General features: G+C 45.3%; 1 protein-coding gene across 1 annotated transcript in view; it reads right to left on the bottom strand.

Moving 5' to 3' along the window:
- LOC104299612 (zinc finger RNA-binding protein-like) overlaps positions 1–20613 on the bottom strand; it is a 135818-nt gene that overhangs the window by 37119 nt on the left and 78086 nt on the right. The window contains exons 10-11 of the mRNA XM_054177720.1: positions 2085–2204; positions 476–621 (exon numbers count right to left, since the gene is read on the bottom strand). Of these exons, the coding sequence (XP_054033695.1) occupies positions 476–621; positions 2085–2204 (266 nt within the window). The remainder of the gene's footprint in view (positions 1–475; positions 622–2084; positions 2205–20613) is intronic.

Genomic DNA, 20613 nt, shown 5'->3' on the forward strand with positions numbered 1-20613 from the left:
ATATTATTAAGGAGAGATCTCACGAAGTCCTCAGCTTGTAAGTCAAGCCTTTCTTTATAGTTCCCAGTTAAGGTAGCGTTTGGATTTCTCCGAGTGGAGGGTTGCAGGTCACCGACCAACCCCTCCCCCCGCCGCTTTCTGAATTAGTTTCGATTCTAAGTTCTGTGAATTGTTTGATTCAAGTGCCCATATTTAAACATTCTGTAAACATTGTTTCACTGACCGGATATTGATACCTGTGAAGGGTGACTGTAAATACCCCGTTACAGAGTTTATAAATAAATTTAACATATATTTTCATTGGTGTATCTGCCGCTCATTTTCTGAGGGCATATTCACAACAATAATGACAATTTAATTTAAACCAAGACAGTACAGAGTTCCCCAAAAAAGTATTCAAAGTAACTAACTACAGAAGTAGAGTCTTAGATAATCTGACTGAAGATCATTCACTGATGAAACAAAAATGCATTACCTCATTTCCATCCTCCAGCGTTCTTCCTCTTCTCGTCTTCTCCAGTATTCTTCTTTCTGCATCTGTTTCCTCATCTTCTCTTCTTGAATTTTTCTTGCTCGAATACTGGGCTTTACTTCTACTTGTAAGTCTGGGTTTACTTTTTTCTAGTTCCAAAAAATAATGAATGAAATGTTTGTTTGCCTCCTCATCTCAAGGTTACAGAGTTATTCTGACATGTTTAACACACACTAATGGTCTATTTCCCATAACTCTGCTCAAGTGATAACCACCAGTGGTAGTCATAATGGATGTGTCTGGTGGTGTGAATTTGGAGGAAACAGATAACACAATAGCTAAGGGCTAATTTGAGCAATATGCTCACCTAACCACAGTGCTGGTTGTTGTCTGACTCAAGCCATTTGGAAGAAACTAACCACTGACATAAAACACTGACCAAGTCTAGAACTAAGTCTGGATCCACCCACACCTAAATTTCCCTCTGAAAAGGAACCTAGAATGCAAGGGGGTCCTTTTTAAACTTCATTACTCAATAGGAGGGTCTCACTGACAGTTTTGTCTGACCTTGCCCTCAATACAGTAAATAACTGAGGGTACCTTACCATTGAAACCCTGTTAAAACTCTCACATTTACTGTCAAACTTTATTAAATCACTGCTTTATATCAATAAACATATTGCTACTTCTCTCTTATGAGTGAAGTGTGTCACTCCATCTATAAGTCCACAATAAAATCAAGGAGAGTAAAATGGTTTTAGAACTTCACTGAATGAATAGTTGAAGAAGAAAACCATCTGTGTCCAGTATTTTAAAGACATAGCAACGTATTACAAATAGCATGAATTCCATCTTCAACTATATGAGAAAATAAGGAATTAAAGATTAAAATGTTACATGAACTCCTAAGTAATTTGATGTTCATTCTGTAGCAGGATGACTACTCTATACCCTGAAAAAATAGACTTCATCTTAACTACAATGTACTTCCTGATGCCCTGTTCCTGAATGGTCCCTCATACAGGGGCATGAGTTACCAAATACATTTTTCTGGCAAATTTTTCTTTCATCCCTTTCATGATTATGCAAGGCCCATTGTATCTCCTGTGACCACAGTATATTCTTCCATATAATCTTAAAATAATCAAAACACACACCATATATCAGTACAGGTGTCTTTCCATTCATGACAAAAAAATCTGCAATATTGTTTGTTAAATATCTCTACATAGGGTTTATGTGGTTTGCCCTACCGAAAAAATTGAGCACCATTATTTTACACTATATGAAATTCATAGTAAACAACATAAAACACTTAGTGTTGCTTGCATTGTACAATGTTTTAATATTGCAAAGGTTGCCTGAAAGTAATGTTCAAAATGTTTTAAAACACCCCACAAACCAAAATGCAGTTTCACAGTCGGCATTACTATTTTTTAATAAAGTATTACTACTTTTAAAGAGAATACTTCATAAGAAATATCTCTCTGCATCCTTTTTTATATACTGCTTACTCAGAGTACCTACTTTTGACTAGTCTTTAAATGTAAATGTACTCAGTCAGCTGACATCTGGTGGATTTTCAGATAGAAGCATTAGCATTTCTACCAACCTTATACTGAAGTCTGTGCCGCCTCCCTTTTAAATGCATCTCCTTGGCATTAGGATCATTAAAACTGCATTCACAAAGTTTACAGTGAAAGCGGATGACCTTTCCTTCATCATTTCTTACCTGGAAAATAAAGTTATAATGCATTAACTTTTGGCTGGTTGTTTTTAAAAAAAAACAAACAAAGCAGATGCAAAAATTAATCTAATTCAGTGACAATGGATAATTTCTATCCATCTCAAAACTTGCTAAAACGTTTGCACAGTAACTGAAAGAAGGCAAAATAGAACTTTCAATTCTGACATGCACCACTGTTTGGTAATGCCCCACTGAGCCCAAAGGAAATGTGCACAACACAAAAATGTAAACATATGCACAAGCCTTTGCAGGTTCAATGTCTTGTCATTCTTATCTTCAAGAGGATCCAGGGAATTACAGGACAGGCAACCTCACCTTGATCCCTGGTAAGCTGATGAAGCTGCTAATCCTGGAAACCATGTCCAGGCACATTGAAGACAAGAAAATCATCAGTAGTCAGCATATCTTCACAAGGTGTGCTTGATGAACTTGATAAACTTCTGCAATGAAATAACTGGCCTGATAGATGAGGGGAGAGCAGTTGATATTGTTTTCCTGGACTTCAGTAAGCCCTTTGATGTGGTCTCACCATAATATTCTCAAATACAAGTTGTTGATGTATGAGCTGGACAAGAATATAGTGAGGTGGATTAAAAGCTGGCTGAATGGCAAGGCCCAGAGGGTGGTGATCAGTAGAATGAAACCTTGTTGGATACTAGTAACTAACTATGTACCTTGGGGGTCAATACTAAGTCCAGTCCTGTTTAACATTTGGAAGATGGGGCAGTGTGTACCCTCAAGCAAGTTTACTGATGATACAAAACTGGGAGCAGTGACTGATGTGCCAGAGGGCTGATGAGAACGTTGTGAAGTTCAGTGGAGGGAAGTGCAAATTCCTGTACATGGAGAGGAACAACCCTATGCACCAATATATGCTGGGGGCCACACCACTGGAAAGCTGCTTGGCAGAAAAGGACCTGGGGGGGGGTCCTGGTTGAACTTGAGCCAACAATGTGCCCTTGCAGCTATCAAGGGTTAGGGCTGCATTAGGAATAGTGTGGCCAGCAGGAGCAGGGAAGTCATTGTGCCCCTGTACTCTGCATTGGTTAGGCTGCACCTTGAGTACTGTGTCCAGTTCTGGGCCCTTCAGTTTCAGAAGGACATCGAGACACTTGAACATGTCCAGAGAAGGGCAACAAGGCTGGTGAGAGGCCTTGAGCACAAGCCCTATGAGGAGAGGCTGAGGGAGCTGGGGTTGCTTAGCCTGGAGAAGAGGAGGCTTAGGGGAGACCTCATTGCTCTCTACAACTACCTGGAAGGTGGTTGTGGCCAGGAAGGGGTTGGTCTCATCTCTCTAGCAACTAGCACCAGAACAAGGGGACACAGTCTCAAGCTGCACTAGGGGAAGTTTAGGCTTGAGGTGAGGAGAAAGTTCTTCACTGAGACAGTCATTCACCATTGGAATGGGCTGCCCAGGGAGGTGGTGGAGTCGCCATCCCTGGAGGTGTTCAAGAGGGGATTGGATGTGGCACTTGGTGCCATGGTCTAGTCATGAGGTCTGTGGTGACAGGTTGGACTCGATGATCTTTGAGGTCTCTTCCAATCTTAGTGATACTGTGGCTGGCCACTAAACAAGGGACAGATTTATTGGTGCCCAATGTGGGGCTCAACTGGAGCTCTGATAAACTGCCTGAATAGTTCAAATTCCAGTTCATTCAAGCTGAGAGAATATCAGATCTTTTTCTCCAAGTCTTTAAGGGTTGGAAATTAAAACAGACAGCTTACTTTATGGTTTTACTGAGAGCAATCATAAAATTATATTGTGAATTTTTAGAATTTGTTTTAGAGTTAAGTGTCCTAGTATCACCTTACTTTAGCATATTTATGTTATTATGTTATTGTTTACTTGTTCTTAGTGTGTATTTGAAAGCTATCCCTTCTGTGTGCTCAGCAAAACTCATAGTTACGTTGTGTTCATCACTGATATATGCTGTGCTAAATTGGGCAGCAAACCCATCTATGTACTACAGATGTCACATAGACGATTTTATTACTAAGTATACTATTGGTTTTACATTGGGAAGTTATACTTCTCCCTGTTATGCTGATCTGACACCACTAGATTCTGAGACTCCATTAAATTCTGAGGATTTAGGATGTGGCTACTGCAATTAAAATATTATATTCTATTATTATCAGTGATTTTATTCTTGATTCTTTTTACTGTGTGGCATCAAATTAAACATCAGTGCTGATATAGGTATCAGGCAGCCACCTCAACTCCTAGAGCAGGTGCTACTATTCAGACCCCTCAAAGTTTTATAACATGTAGTACATGCATTGCAACTAGTCACATTCCACAAGCCCTTGCAACAAGTACCACAACTACTCGCACTTTGCGAGCTCCCCCAACAAGCATTGCCACTGCTTCAGCTCTGGCAACAAGCACTGCTGCTACTCCATCTCCAATAATGAGCACTGTAGCTATCTCAACTCAGGCAACAAATGCTGTAGCTACACTGACAGCTTCTGTGGCCACTCCAAAGAACACTACCACTGTTCCAATTCCAGCAATGAATACCAAAGATACACTGATAGCCACTGTGACCACTCCCACTCAATTTGCACTAGTATAATTTGCCCATGAGAAGAAAAACAACAAACTAAACAGGTATATTGCACATATGGCCCATTTCACCCAGTGATGAGGGAGAAGGCCCTTCTCAAGCTGAAGCATGGGAGGAGTCAGAACCAGATGTGAAGGCTAATGCCCCTGTGATTGGGAAAAAACACCTAACAATTACAGATCACCCAGTGTCAGATGATGAAGGAGCAGGTCCTTCCAAAGTAAACTCACTGGGAGCAGGTTGTTCTAGAGCAAAGCCATCAGATGGAGAATCATCACATGCAGAGGCCAACATAAAACCTTTATCTATGAAGGAGTTATGAAATGTGAGAGAGAACTTTAGAGGTTGTGAAAACGAGTCATTTACTGCTGTGTGAGTCCAATGACTCTATTGTCTCAAAACAATGTGTGACATACCTGGTCTGACTAGACAGGGGGATGGATTTGATGGCCCTTAATAGCTCTCCAGGAGAGCTGCTTGGCCTAGCAGATAGTTTAACAATTAAGAGATAATTTCTGCAGAGGCAGGAATTCTGTCTTTCCTTATTTGAAAAACACTGCAACACCACCACAGAAAAGCCTATGGTAGACATTGCATTGGAGCGTTCACCTCTCTGTACACACCTCACTCTGCACACCTCCCTTTACGATTTAGAGACTGCCGCCCTGCCCTGCCAAAAGGGTATAAAAGTAACACAACTTCTGGGATTTGGGTTGTTGCATCTACCACAGAAGACCCTGCTGGGATGTACACTCACCACTTGAAGGACTTGAACTATTCCTGTGAAAACGTCAGTGGATGTTCTTTTTTTTTTTTCTCTTACTTCATAACTCTCTCTCACTCTCTCTTATTCCCCCTCTCCTTTTTCTTCTCATTTTCCCTCTGCTCCAGTCCACTACCAAGAGTTTTCACTGGCTCTAATAAATCCACCTCATCAGCTATTTGGTGTTGATTTACTTTAAATGTCTCCAAGGGAATTTTTGAAACTTAGCACGACCTTCCTTGCTGCCCAGGGTTGGCTCAGGAAGCCAGGTCGTGACATTTTAATTGACGCAGTTGGTAGTGATAAGTAGAAAATTCTAGGAGTTGATGAGCAGAAAATTCTTTTTAAATTCTTATTGAGTTTAACAGAGTTGATAAGGAACTCCCTTTGTCATTGTTAGCTGGAATGCAGGAGGGGGGTGGATAGACATTAAGGAGGGGAGGATTAGATAGATAACCTTTGCAAAGATAGGAGGCACCAGGACTTTCTGTGAAATATTAACATACCTCTGTTATTTTAGATAGATAACTTTTAGCATATAAGTCTGTACCGAACTGTCTGAAGATACACAGGTCTTTGGGAAGGATCCTGCCTGTGTCCAGCGCTGTAATAAAAGCATAATATGTGAAACTTATTGCATTTATCATCCTTCTCTAAATCATTTTGGCGAGCCAGGCAGGAGAACTCTGTTCGGCTGAAGGACCTGCTGAGGAACGGGATCTCTCAGGGCCCCCTCGAGATATTCTCGAGGAGAGCTCCCGTACTCATCAGATCACCGCAGGGACAGACAAGACTGCCAGCAAAGAGAAGGTATTGCTTTTATAAAAGGGGTAACTCCATAAGTCGTGAGGGGATGCCCTATGCAGGAGAGAGGCATTTATTGCACCCCCAGGTAAAAGAGCTCTTGGGTCGGGACCGGGGGGTTCCGAAAGGAACTATAAGCATTGTTTATATACTATAAGCATTGTTTGTAGTGTGGCAGACCAGGAGGGTCCCAAAGAGAATCATAAGCGTTGTTTCTATTTTAAACGTGTGTGAGGCCAGGGGGGTTCCTAAAGAACTAAAAGCACTAGAAACATTATTTATGTTTTGAATGTATGGCTGAGTGTGTGTGCGATTGAGACACAGAAAAATCTATGAAGTGAGTGGGAGTCTCAATCTGCAGTTCCTTCTCTCCGCCAGAGACGGATAAAGTGAAAATTGTGAATAGAAGTGTGGCCAATAATTGTGTATTTAGGACCGATCATTATTGTTGTAGTTGTATTTGTGTTCTGTGTGTTGTAAAAAGACAGTACCATGCTGTATTGGGTAAAATGGGAGGGAGACAAAGTAGTGAGATACATAGAACACAGAATACATAGAATACATAGAACAAACCAGGTTGGAAGAGACCTTCAAGATCATCGCGTCAAACCCATCAACCAATCCAACACCGCCCAAACAACTAACCCATGGCACCAAGCACCCCATCAAGTCTCCTCCTGAAAACCTCCAATGACGGCAACTCCACCACCTCCCCAGGCAGCCCATTCCAATGGACAATCACTCTCTCTGGATAGAACTTCTTCCTAACGTCCAACCTAAACCTCCCCTGGCGCAGCCTGAGACTGTGTCCTCTTGTTCTGGTACTGGCTGCGTGGGAGAAGAGACGAACCCCCACCTGGCTACAACCTCCCTTCAGGTAGTTGTAGAGAGTAATAAGGTCACCCCTGAGTCTCCTCTTCTCCAGGCTAAGCAACCCCAGCTCCCTCAGCCTCTCCTCGTAGGGCATGTATTCCAAACCCCTCACCAACTTCGTTGCTCTTCTCTGGACTCATTCCAGCAAGTCAACATCCTTCCTAAACTGAGGGGCCCAGAATTGGACACAGTACTCAAGGTGCGGCCTAACCAGGACCTGCCCTTCTGAAATCCATACTGGCTGGGTCTGATCCCTTGGCCATCCTCTAAGTGCTGTGTGATTGCACTCAAGATGACCTGTTCCATGATCTTGCCAGGCACTGAGGTCAGGCTGACAGGCCTATAATTCCCTGGCTCATCCAACTGGCCCTTCTTGTGGATGGGTACCACGTTGGCCAGCTTCCAGTCATCTGGTATGTCTCCAGTGAGCCAGGACTGCTGGAAAATGATGGATAGTTGCTTGGCCAGCTCATCTGCCAGCTCTCTCAGCACCCTAGGATGGATCCCATCTGGTCCCATGGACTTATGGGGATCCAAGTGGCTGAGGAGAGCTCTAACTACCCCCTCCTCCTGGAACAGAGGGAAACTATGCAGCTCCCTGGCTCCTTCTGCCAGCTCTGCAGGCCAGCTGTCTGGAAGACATTCTGTCCTTCTAGTAAAAATTGAGGCAAAGAAGGTGTTAAGTATGTCTGCCTTTTCCTCATCCTTTGATACAACATTTCCCTCCATGCCAACCAAGGAGTGGTGGTTGTCCCTATGCTTCCTCTTGCTATTTATATATGTATAGAAGGACTTTTTGTTGTCCTTCACAGCAGAGGCCAGTCTAAGCTCCAAATGTGCTTTTGCCACCCTAATTTTCTTCCTGCATGATTTGGCTACATCCTTAAACATTCCGTGGTTTGCCTCACCTTTCTTCCAAAGGCGATACACCCTCTTTTTTTCCCTTAGTTCTATTAAAAGTTCATTACACAACCAGGCTGGCCGTCTGCCCCAGCGGCTCATCTCCCGGCACATTGGCGTAGCCTGTTCCTGCGCCTTCATCAGTTCTTCCTTGAAGCAGGTCCAGCCTTCCTGGACCCCTTTATTTTTAAGGGCTTTTTCCCAAGGAACCCTCTGAATTATTTCCTTGAGCAACCTGAAGTCTGCCCTCCAGAAGTCCAGAGTGGAGGTCTTCTTGCTGCCCCTCTTAGTTTGACCGAATACCAAAAATTCAATTATCTCATGGTCGCTGGCCCCTAAACAGCCTCCGACCACCACATCACCCACCAGCCCTTCCCTGTTGGCGAAGAGGAGGTCAAGCATAGCCTTCCCCCTGATAGGCTCATGCAGCACCTGGGATAAGAAGCTGTCCTCCATGCACTCTAAGAACCTCCTAGACTGTCTCCTCTCTGCTGTGTTGAGATCCCAGCAGATGACAGGCAGGTTGAAGTCGCCCATGAGGACAAGGTCAGGAGATCTTGAGACAGCCTTAAGCTGTCTATAGAATGCTTCATCAACATCTTCCTCCTGGTTGGGTGGTCTATAACAGACTCCAACCAGGATGTCTGCCCTGACGGTCTTCCCTCTAATTCTTGCCCAAAAGCATTCAACCTGATCGTCCCTAATCTCCAGCTCAATGGCATCTAGTGCCTCCCTGATGTACAGGGCCACCCCTCCACCCCTTCTTCCTTGCCTGTCTCTCCTGAAGAGCCTGTAGCCATCAATTGCAGCACTCCAGTCATGTGAGTCGTCCCACCACATCTCTGTGATGGCAACTACATCATAAATTTCCTGCTGCAACAAGGCTTCCAGCTCCTCTTGTTTGTTACCCATTCTTTGTGCATTAGTGTACATGCACTGCAGCTGGGCTGCTGGTTTGACCTCTGACTCTAGCTTATCGCCCCCAGACTCTTGCCTGAGGGGACTAGTTTCAGCCCCTTCCCCCTTCGAAACTAGTTTAAAGCCCTGCCGATGAGAGCTGCCAATTCCCTTCCTAGAATCTTTTTACCTTTGTGGAACAGCCCGTTCTCATATACTGTGACCTTTCCCCTTCTCTGGGACAGATGTACTCCATCTGTTGCCAGGTGGCCTGGTGCAGTAGAAACTTTACCAAGATCGAAAACCCCAAAATTCTTTTGGCTGCACCAGCCTCTAAGCCACTTGTTGACTATGGCTGCTGACCTGTTCCTTATGGTATTCCCTCCTGCAACTAAAGGTATTGATGAAAAAATTATTTGAACCCTCAACCAGATCTCCCAAGACATACCCCACTTGGTTTTATGCCAATGAGGAAATTGCAAGCCCTCCAGGAGGGCTTGCTGACACCAGGGAGGAGGGAGCACCAGAAGAGGGGGATTGCCTCAGGGCATGGGGAAAACACAAGAGTTCATCAAATGCATTTACAGCAGGGTTGTGGGGACAGGGTTGTAGGATCTGTTGTAATTGTCTTACCATCTAGGACATAAGGTTGAGTGGAGAACACCCGAAAGGTTCGGAGATGCAAATATTTGTGGGGGTGTGAATTTATGGTAGCAATAACAATGTCAGTTGTGTGCTAAACACGACAGTTCTTAACAGCGGAGTAAGAGCTCTCTTGTGAGGAAGGGAGTGTAAACTTTGCAGATAATTAGGCAAAGGTCTTTGCTCAGGCACTCTAGCCTGAAAGGCTTTGTGGCTGTGAAAAGTTGTGTGTTCAGTAGTTTTGGTGAAACAGAAAGGACATGAAATGAAATTCTGATAAAGCTGATAAATTGGAGAGTCTAAAGAAGTACCAACATTTAATTTTGTTTGATATGTAAATTGATGTGGAAAAAGAAAGTGTCATTTCAGTTGTATGAAGAATGGCATTCTTTTCACAGTATCACAGTATCACCAAGGTTGGAAGAGACCTCGAGGATCATCGAGTCCAACCTGTCACCACAGACCTCATGACTAGACCATGGCACCAAGTGCCACATCCAATCCCCTCTTGAACACCTCCAGGGATGGTGACTCCACCACCTCCTTGGACAGCCCATTCCAATGGTGAATGACTGTCTCAGTGAAGAACTTTCTCCTCACCTCAAGCCTAAACTTCCCCTAGCGCAGCTTGAGACTGTGTCCTCTTGTTCTGGTGCTGGTTGCTAGAGAAGACACCAACCCCTTCCTGGCTACAACCACCCTTCAGGGAGTTGTAGAGAGCAATGAGGTCTCCCCTGAGCCTCCTCCTCTCCAGGCTAAACAATCTCAGCTCCCTCAGCCTTGTTGCCCTTCTCTGGACACGTTCAAGTGTCTCAGTGGCCTTCTTAAACTGAGGGGCCCAGAACTGGACACACTACTCAAGGTGTGGCCTAACCAATGCAGAGTACAGGGGCAGAATGACAGTGACTTAACTGCTCCTGCTGGCCACACTATTCCTAATGCAGGCCAGTATGCCATTGGCTGTCTTGGCCACCTGGGCACACTGCTGGCTCATGTTTAGGCTGCTGTCAATCAGTACCCCCAGGTCCTTCTCTGTTTGGCAGCTCTCCAGCCACTCCGCCCCCAGCCTGTAGCTCTGCATGGGGTTGCTGTGGCCAAAGTTCCTAACCCAGCACAGAGTGTTGCTGTCCAAGCCACAAGCTGACAGCTTAGCCAGCAGTTTGCTGTGGGGGACAGTGTCAAAGGCCTTGCTGAAGTCCAGGTAGACTACATCCACAGCCTTCCCCACATCCACCAGGCAGGTCACCCGATCATAGGAGGAGATCAGGCTGGTCAGGCAGGACCTGCCCTTCCTAAATCCATGTTGGCTGGACCTGAGCCCTTGGCCATCCTTCAGGTGCGCAGTTATTGCCTCCAGGATAATCTGCTCCATAATTTTCCCTGGTACTGAGGTCAGGCTGACTGGCCTGTAGTTTCCAGGTTCCTCCATCAGTCCCTTCTTGTGGATGGGGACCACATTGGCCAGTTTCCAGTCTTCTGGGACCTCTCCAGTGAGCCAGGACTAGTGGAAAATGATGGATAGTTGCTTGGCCAGCTCATCTGCCAGGTCTCTCAGCACCCTAGGATGGATCTCATCCAGTCCCATGGACTTGTGACTGTCCAGAGAAGGGCAACAAAGCTGGTGAGAGGCCTTGAGCACAAGCCCTATGAGGAGAGGCTGAAGGAGCTGGGATTGTTTAGCCTGGAGAAGAGAAGGATCGGGGTGACCTCATTGCCCTCTACAACTACCTGAAAGGTGGTTGTAGACAGGAAGGGGTTGGTCTCTTCTCCCAGGCAACCAGCGCCAGAACAAGGGGACACAGTGCCTAGCTGCGCCAGGGGAAGTTTAGACTCGAGGTGAGGAGAAAGTTCTTCACTGAGAGAGTCGTTCGTCATTGGAATGGGCTGCCCAGGGAGGTGGTGGAGTCACCATCCCTGGAGGTGTTCAAGAGGAGATTGGACGTGGCACTTGGTGCCATGGTCTAGTCATGAGGTCTGTGGAGACAGGTTGGACTCGATGATCCTCGAGGTCTCTTCCAACCTTAGTGATACTGTGATACTGTGAAAGTGTTTGTGAAAGTTTGAGCGACAGACTTCATGTGGGAATGTTGGTGGTATACTGTAGAAAAGGCAGAGGAGGAGTATGGAAAAGAGAATGCTGGTGGTATGTTTGGTGGAGAATAGGAAAAAAGAGGATGTTGGTAGCAGCATTACAGGAAAGTAGAGAGACTAAAGGGCCTAATAGGGCACGGTTGGAAAAGGATCAGTGTGTGATTTGTAAAAAGGGACACTGGAAAAAAGAATGTCCAGAAAGGAAAAAGAAAAATAGGATACAGGTACAACTAGAAGAGGATGATTAGGAAGGACTGGAGGAGACTATAAATACCCTAGCAGACCCTCTGGTTATAATGAAGCTAGGGGAAAAAGAAAATAAACTGGAATGCCTAGTTGACACATGAGTGACCTTTTCAGTCTTAACTCAAGCACTGTTACCTTGGGATGAGAGCTGTGGTAGGGGCTACAGGTCAAACTGAGAAGGCATATTTTTTCAAACCTCTTTGTGACCGTTTGAGACTGTGCCTTTAAGAAAGGGGCACACTGGCTAAATGTTTATAAAATATTTTGGTATTCTAAACAAATTTCATTGGCCAAGTTAAGGTGGGAGGTGAAGTTAGTCCCAGCGCGGCTGGAACTTTCAGTCTTCCTTTCTTTGCTGTCCTCTCGGCTGGATCTGCTTCAGGGCTTCTTGCCAAGAGATAAGAAACTAACTCCCTGTGCATAGGCCTCTGTCTGCTGTGCTAACCCCTCTTTTCTCGTCTTCTACCTCTTGGGGGGGAGAAGGGAGGTAGGGGGGTGAAGGGGGCACAGGGGAAAGCCCCCTCTGTGGGGGGTCTGGTTTCTGGTTGAGTTCATTTGCTGTATATTCCTGTATATATTGTAAAATACCTGTATCTGTTGTGTTACATATAATTTGTTTCCTTGTAAAATATACTCTCATTTCTCCGACTGGGTTTAGCCGTGGTCTCTTTCTCAGTGGGGGAGGGAAAGCAGAGCCTTTCCTTTCAAACCACCACACTCTTTTTTTTTTTTGGCTCACCAACGTGGGGCCTGGCAATTAATTAAGTTGATTTATTGCTTGTCTCAGCTGGAGAAACGAAATGAAGGTGCTCTGGGTTTTAGAACGTTTATTCTTCTCGGTCTGTGGCATGTTGGTCTACCGGTACTGCATCGGGTTCATGTTAGACCAAATAGGTAAATATTTAATGAGTAAAATCTATTTGTGGTTTATGCATAGGATCCAGCTGTTGTATGAACGCTGTTTGGGATTTTTTCGGCTCTTATGGCAATAGAACGTCTTCCACTTTGCCGATCGAGATAAGGGAGTTTAAGGCTTCAGGAGGTCAAAGAGTAACTTTAAGTGCTGGCTGGGATCCTAAGGTGATTTATTTGATGTGTGTAATCCTGTTGTCGGTGATAATTAATGTCTATCTACTGTGGGCTCTATATATAGAGAAAAAGGTTTCTCGACCATGTTTTGTGATGAAACAAAAACCCAGGAAGTGTAGGCGTTCCTCTAAATCTGCCCCAGAGTCCTCAAGTGACAAGGAAGGGGGAGAATCTGCGTTAGTTAGAAAAATAGCAAAACCTATTGGAAAGGCTGCGCTGAATGCTCCGCTCTATGACTTTGGCAATCAGACAGGGGCAGCTCCTATTCCCAAGATGGCGACCGGTAACGAGGCAAGGTCATTTCCGTCCACCATGACAGGACCGGAAGGGGCCCCCACGGCGGCTGGTTTAGATCAGGACCTGTCAGCTTCTATCAGGATGGCTGTAAATTCAAACGCAGCTCCAGTTAAACAAGTAGCAGTCTTAAAGACCAGAGGTGGAAAGGCCAAAGCTGATCCAGGAGCTAGTGGAGCTAATGGAGGAGAAGAGCAGGAGACTGATCCCGGTGGGGGAACCTCTGCTAGACAGGCTGATCCTGGTGAGGGAACCTCTGCTAGGAAAGGGCTTACTGGAGATGAGGAGTAGGTTTGTCTTAGAGATATAGCTGAGTTATTGAGATCATCACAGGATGGAGATGCAGCTAAGACAGCAGCTGGCAGTGGCGCTTCTCAGCTTAAAGAGGTCCTTAGGAGAGTGACAGCAGGATTATGGGGACAAAACGTTCAGGAAGATGTGATAGATGGAGAGCAAGATGACATCACCGAATGCTCGTCCCCGAGGGAGGAGCTTCGCAATGTCCGTAAAGATTACCTCAGAGCAGATAAGGAACCCATCCTATCTTGGCTTGCTAGGTGTTATGATACAGGTGCTCCAGCTCTAATAGTTGGACACAAGTTGGCAGCTCAGCTAGGAACTCTCTTGAAGGATAATGGAATAGATAGACATCTAGCCAGGATTCTCGGTAAGGTTAATCTGTGGATACGCCTTTTAATGGCGGTTTCCCTGAGATACCCTTCCCGAGATGATCTTCCATGGAATCCTAAGCCCTGGACTACCATAGATGAGGGAATTAAGCATCTGAGAGAGTTTGCCATTAGAGAGATACTCTATGGTGACCATGATACTCTGAATCCTGACAACATTCCTGTGGCAGCTGGTCTTGGTAAAAAGCTCATCAAAATTGCTCCTTCCAATTCTGCAAATATTTTGGCAAGCAGAATTGTGGCAAGAAATTATGGTGGAGATCCTCCTACGGTTGGCCAATTCACTGATCAACTAAGACAATTGGATGATAGCATGACACGTGTTTCTTTGGTTTCAGCCATTGAAACGCTGTCGGGAAAAATTGAGAATTGCATGAAAGAGCTCAAGGATTCCATATACCAATTGGCACAAAGAGATAATTCCAATTCTTCCTCCAGGTGGGTGCAGGTTTCAGCTGTGAGGAATAGACGTCCTCCAAGGAGGTCATTCCAAAACAGGCCAAACCAAAACAGACCACCAAGGCAATCACGTAGGACTATTTGGATTACTTTGCGTGATCAGTTTGGTGAGAACATGAACAGGTGGGATGGTCAACCAACTTCTAATCTTTTCAGGAGACTGAGGGAACTGCAAAGTGGCAGAACCCAGGGTAGCAATACCAGAAGGGTGGCTGTTACTTCCACAGTTCCCCAGGACAACTATGACAGCTCCAACAGTGGCTCCAGTTCTAACACTGCACACTGTGCTCGTTGCACCTGCGGAAATGTTCCCCATAATTAGGGGTGCCCTGCCTCCCGCCAGGGGGAGGAGAGGGATAATGGAGATAACAGAATCTATTGGGATGTGTACATCCAGTGGCCTGGCACTTCACACTTTTGGAAGTACAGGGCCTTGGTTGACACAGGAGCTCAGTGCACCATATTGCCATCAAATTATCAGGGATCAGAGTCCATAACTATTCTGGGAGTCACTGGTGGATCTCAAGAGTTAAGTAAGGTGGAGGTTAATATAAGTTTAACTGGTACACAGTGGAAGAAGCATACAGTTGTGACCGGACCTGATGCACCTTGTATTTTGGGAATTGATTTTCTGAGAGAAGGGCATTTCAAGGACCCTAACGGTTACAAGTGGGCTTTTGGAGTAGCTTCTGTAGAAACTGATGGACAAAAGCTGAAGCTGTCAGCTAGACCTGAACTTTCTGATGAATCTGCAGTTGTGGGACAACACAAGATTCAGGACATTAAATTGCCGGTTGCTTCTCGGACTGTGCATCACAGACAATACAGAACCAACCGTGACTCTTTGTTGCCCATTCACAATCTGATTTGTCAGTTGGAGAGTAAGAAAGTCATCAGCAAAACTCATTCACCTTTCAACAGTCCAGTGTGGCCTGTGCAAAAGCCGAATGGAGACTGGCGTCTGACAGTGGACTACCGAGCCCGGAATGAAGTAACACCACCTATGAGTGCAGCAGTACCAGACATGATGGAACTCCAGTATGAGCTGGAATCCAAAGAGGCCAAAAGGTATACTACCATAGACATTGCTAATGCATTCTTTATTCCCATAGCAGAGGAATGCAGGCCTCAGTTTGCTTTCACCTGGAGAGGAATCCTGTACACTTTCAACAGATTGCCAGTGGGATGGATCCACAGCTCCAGCATCTGTCATGCAGTGATCCACGATGCTCTGGAGGAAGGTGGTGCTCCAGAACACATCCAGTTCATCGATGATATCATCGTCTGGGGTAAAACTGCTGAGGAAGTCTTCGAGAAAGGTAACAAAATCATGGACATTCTTCTGAATGCAGGGTTTGCCATCAAGAGAGACAAAGTGAAAGGGCCTACCACAGAAATCCAGTTTCTGGGAGTGCGGTGGCAGGATGGACACCGACACATTCCAGTGGATGTGGTAAATAGAGTCTCTACCATGGCAAATCCCACCAACAAGCAAGAAACTCTACGTTTCTTGGGAATAGTGGGATTTTGGAGACTACACATTCCTGGATACAGCCAGATTGTGAAACGTCTGTATGATGTGACTCGAAAGAGGAACAGTTTCCACTTGGGACCTGAACAACAAGCAGCCTTTGACCAGATAAAGCAAGAGGTAGTTCAAGCAGTGGGTCTGGGACCTGTCCGAGATGGTCCAGACATTAAGAACATTTTGTACACGGCTGCAGGTGACAATGGTCCAACCTGGTGCTTGTGGCAAAAAGCTGCAGGTGAGACACGTGGACGACCTCTTGGTTTCTGGAGTCGAGGTTACAGAGGTTCAGAGGCTAATTACACTCCAACAGAGAAAGAGATTCTAGCTGCCTATGAAGGAGTGAAAGCAGCTTCTGAAGTAATTGGAACTGAATCACAACTTCTCTTAGCATCTAGATTACAAGTTTTGAATTGGATGTTCAAAGGCAAAGGTTCCACACCACATCATGCCACGGATTCCACCTGGTCTAAGTGGATGGCTCTGATAACACAGAGAGCTCGAATGGGAAATCTTGAAAGACCTGGTCTGGTGGAGGTGATCTCAAGTTGGCCTGAAGATGCCAACTGTGCTAAACCTCCAGAGGAGAAAGTAACTCGTGCTGAGGAAGCTCCTCCTTACAATGACCTTTCAGATGATGAGAAGAAATATGCTTTGTTCACAGACGGTTCCTGTCGTCTCGTCGGGAACAAGCAAAGGTGGAAGTCTGCCGTGTGGAGTCCAACACGCCGAGTTGCAGAGGCGAAGGATGGAGAAGGAGAATCCAGTTTGCAGAGGTAAAAGCTGTCCAGCTAGCTCTTGACCTAGCTGAACGTGAGAGATGGCCAAAGCTTTATCTCTACACCGACTCATGGATGGTAGCCAATGCTCTATGGGGTTGGCTAAAGAACTGGAAAAAGAATGGCTGGCAGAGGAAAGGAAAACCCATCTGGGCAGCTGACCTGTGGCAAGACATTGCTGATCGAATCGAGAGAATTCCAGTGAAGGTGAGACACATTGATGCTCACATTCCTAAGAGCAAAGCTACTGAGGAACAGCAGCACAACCATCAGGCAGATTTAGCTGCAAGAGTTTCTCAAGTAGACAAGGACTCTGAACTTGATCTCGACTGGAAACACCGAGGTGAGATATTCTTAGCTCGGTGGGCTCACGTTTCATCGGGACATCAAGGCAGAGATGCAACATACCAATGGGCTCGTGACAGATCCATAGACATTTCCATGGATGCTATCACACTAGTCATCCATGACTGTGACATTTGTGCTGCTATTAAGCAGGCAAAGCGAATTAAGCCCTTGTGGTATGGTGGCAGATGGTCCAAGTACAGGTATGGTGAAGCCTGGCAGATTGACTACATCACTCTACCATGTTCTTGTCCTGGAAAGCAATACGTGCTTACTATGGTAGAGGCAAACACCGGATGGCTGGAAACTTATGCAGTTCCACATGCAACTGCACGCAACACCATTCTCGGTCTGGAGAGACAGATCCTGTGGAGACACGGAACTCCAGAGAGAATTGAGTCAGACAACGGAACTCACTTCAAGAACAACCTTGTAAAGAGCTGGGCAAAAGAGCACGGTATTGAGTGGATTTTCCACATTCCTTACTATGCACCAGCTGCAGGGAAGATTGAATGCTACAACGGTTTGTTGAAGAACACTCTCAAAGCCATGGGAGGTGGATCTTTGAAAAACTGGGAGAAACATTTAGCACAAGCAACGTGGCTGGTGAATAGTAGAGGTTCGGTGAACCGAGCGGGACTGGCACATTCAGATCTGCTACGGAAAGTAGAAGGTGATAGAGTTCCTGTTGTTAGAGAAAAGAATCTGTTAGGTAAAACTGTTTGGGTATTTTCGCCCTCAGGAGAGGCTAAACCTGTCCGAGGGGTGGTTTCAGCAGAAGGTCCGGGTCACACTTATTGGGTAATGCAGGAGAATGGTCAAATTCAGTGTATTCCATAAAGAAATTTAACTTTAGCTGAAGGATTTTAATTTCAGACTGTCGTACAGCTACAATGCGCCCAAAGGAAGAATCCCTGAGGAATCTACAGTGCACGAACCCTGAGAACCCTGAGAGCCCTGAGTCAACTGAGAGTCCCTGTGTTCCTGTTTGCCTTTTCTTTGTTTCATCTGTAGAGAGACAAGCTTTTTTCCATTTTCTTATTTCCTGACTCTTTTGGACTTCTGAATCATCTACATCTGAGTATAGCCGGAACGGACTATAAACTTTATTCACGAACTGTAAATATTGTTTCTGATTGCATGGACAGTACGAATGACCAATGAAATTGTTTAGAAGGGGTGGACTGTGACCGTTTGAGGCTGTGCCTTTAAGGAAGGGGCACACTGGCTAAATGTTTATAAAATATTTTGGTATTCTAAACGAATTTCATTGGCCAAGTTAAGGTGGGAGGTGAGGTTAGTCCCAGCGCAGCTGGAACTTTCTCTCAGTCTTCCATTCTTCGCTGTCCTCTCGGCTGGATCTGCTTCTGGGCTTCTTGCCAAGAGATAAGAAACTAACTCCCTGTACATAGGCCTCTGTCTGCTGTGCTAACCCCTCTTTTCTCGTCTTCTACCTCTTGGGGGGGAGAAGGGAGGTAGGGGGGTGAAGGGGGCACAGGGGGAAGCCCCCTCTGTGGGGGGTCTGGTTTCTGGTTGAGTTCATTTGCTGTATATTTCTGTATATATTGTAAAATACCTGTATTTGTTGTGTTACATATAATTTGTTTCCTTATAAAATATACTCTCATTTCTCCGACTGGGTTTAGCTGTGGTCTCTTTCTCAGTGGGGGAGGGAAAGCAGAGCCTTTCCTTTCAAACCACCACACTCTTAAATATAAATATGGTAAAACCTGCGGCTTACATAAGTTTTTATATATGCCAAACGTCCCAAAGTTATTGCTAGGAAGGGATTTGTCAGAACATAGGGAGCTGTAATTAAATTTGATAAGGGGGAGGTAGAATTCAGAGTAAGGGAGGAACAGTTAATTGAGGTCTTAAGTCTTGCATTAATGAGCCCTCAACAAGAGAAAAACAAAATAAGGGAAAGCATAAAAGATCAAGTATATCCTGGGGTTTGGTACACTGAGCAGCCTGGAAGGGCTAAAAATGCTCTACCTGTGATAATAGACCTTAAGCCTGGAGCTCAATCAGTTAGGTTAAAACAGTATCCCTTAAGGAAAGAAGATAGGGAAGGAGTTTTGTGTATTGTAGAAAAATTCCTAAAGTATGGGCTGCTAACAGAATGTGAATCAGCTTATAACACACCAATCTTACCTGTAAAAAATAACAGCTGGGGGTTATTGGTTAGTGCAGGACCTAAGGGCCATAAATAGAATAACAAAGGATATTCATCCAGTGGTGGCAAACCCATATACCCTCTTGACGCAATTAAGAACAGAATTAGAATGATTTACCATCTTGGATCTAAAGGATGCCTTTTTCTGCTTACCACTGGTCCCTGAGAGCCAGCCATTGTTTGCCTTTGAATGGGAGAACCCAGAAACTAACCAAAAGTGTCAATTAACTTGGACAGTCTTGCCCCAAGGATTTAAGAACAGTCCCACTATCTTTGGAAACCAGCTTGCAAAAGAGTTACAAAAGTGGGACAAGCCAGAAGGCAACAGAGTTCTGCTAAAGTATGTAGACGACATCCTGCTGGCCACCCAGACCAGAGAAGAGGAGAGAAAAGAGAATAAACCAGGTTGGAAGAGACCTTCAAGATCGTCACATCCAACCTATCATCCAACACCACCTAATCAACTAAACCATGCAAGCAAGCACCCTATCAAGTCTCCTCCCAAACACCTCCAATGATGGCGACTCCACCACCTCCTTGGGCAGCCCATTCCAATGGGCAATCACTCTCTCTGTGTAGAACTCCCTCCTAACCTCCAGCCTAAACCTCCACTGGCGCAGCTTGAGACTGTGTCCTCTTTTTCTGGTGCTGGTTGCCTGGGAGAAGAGACCAACCCCGACGTGGCTACAACCTCCCTTCAGGTAGTTGTAGAGAGCAATAAGGTCTCCCCTGAGCCTCCTCTTCTCCAGGCTAAGCACCCCCAGCAGAATGTGAAAGATGGACTGTGAGTATGCTGATTTTTTTGGGACTTAATAGGTATCGAGTTTCCCCAGAGAAGGCCCAAATGGTACAGCAGCAAGGAACCTACTTGGGATATGAGTTGACTGAGGGACAGCGAGTACTGGGTCCTGAAAGAAAGGAGGCCAAATGTTCTATTCCACTTCCAAACACAGTAAAGGCACTCCGAACCTTTTTGGGAATGGCAGGGTGGTGCCAGTTGTGGATTTATAATTATGGCCTGCTTTTTAAACCTCTCTATTAATTATTGAAAGAGACTGATAAGGACTTGCAATGGAGTGGAGAAGCTGAACAAGCTTTCCATACTTTAAAGAAGGAATTGATGAGGGCACCAGCACTAGGTCTACCTGATATCACCACCCCCTTTTTATTGTATTCCCATGAAAGCCAAGGAATAGCACTCGGAGTCCTAGCACAAACCTTAGGACCCTACCGAAGAGCGGTGGCATACCTC

This window comes from Dryobates pubescens, chromosome W (genome assembly GCF_014839835.1).
Source record: "Dryobates pubescens isolate bDryPub1 chromosome W, bDryPub1.pri, whole genome shotgun sequence".
Taxonomy (NCBI): domain Eukaryota; kingdom Metazoa; phylum Chordata; class Aves; order Piciformes; family Picidae; genus Dryobates; species Dryobates pubescens.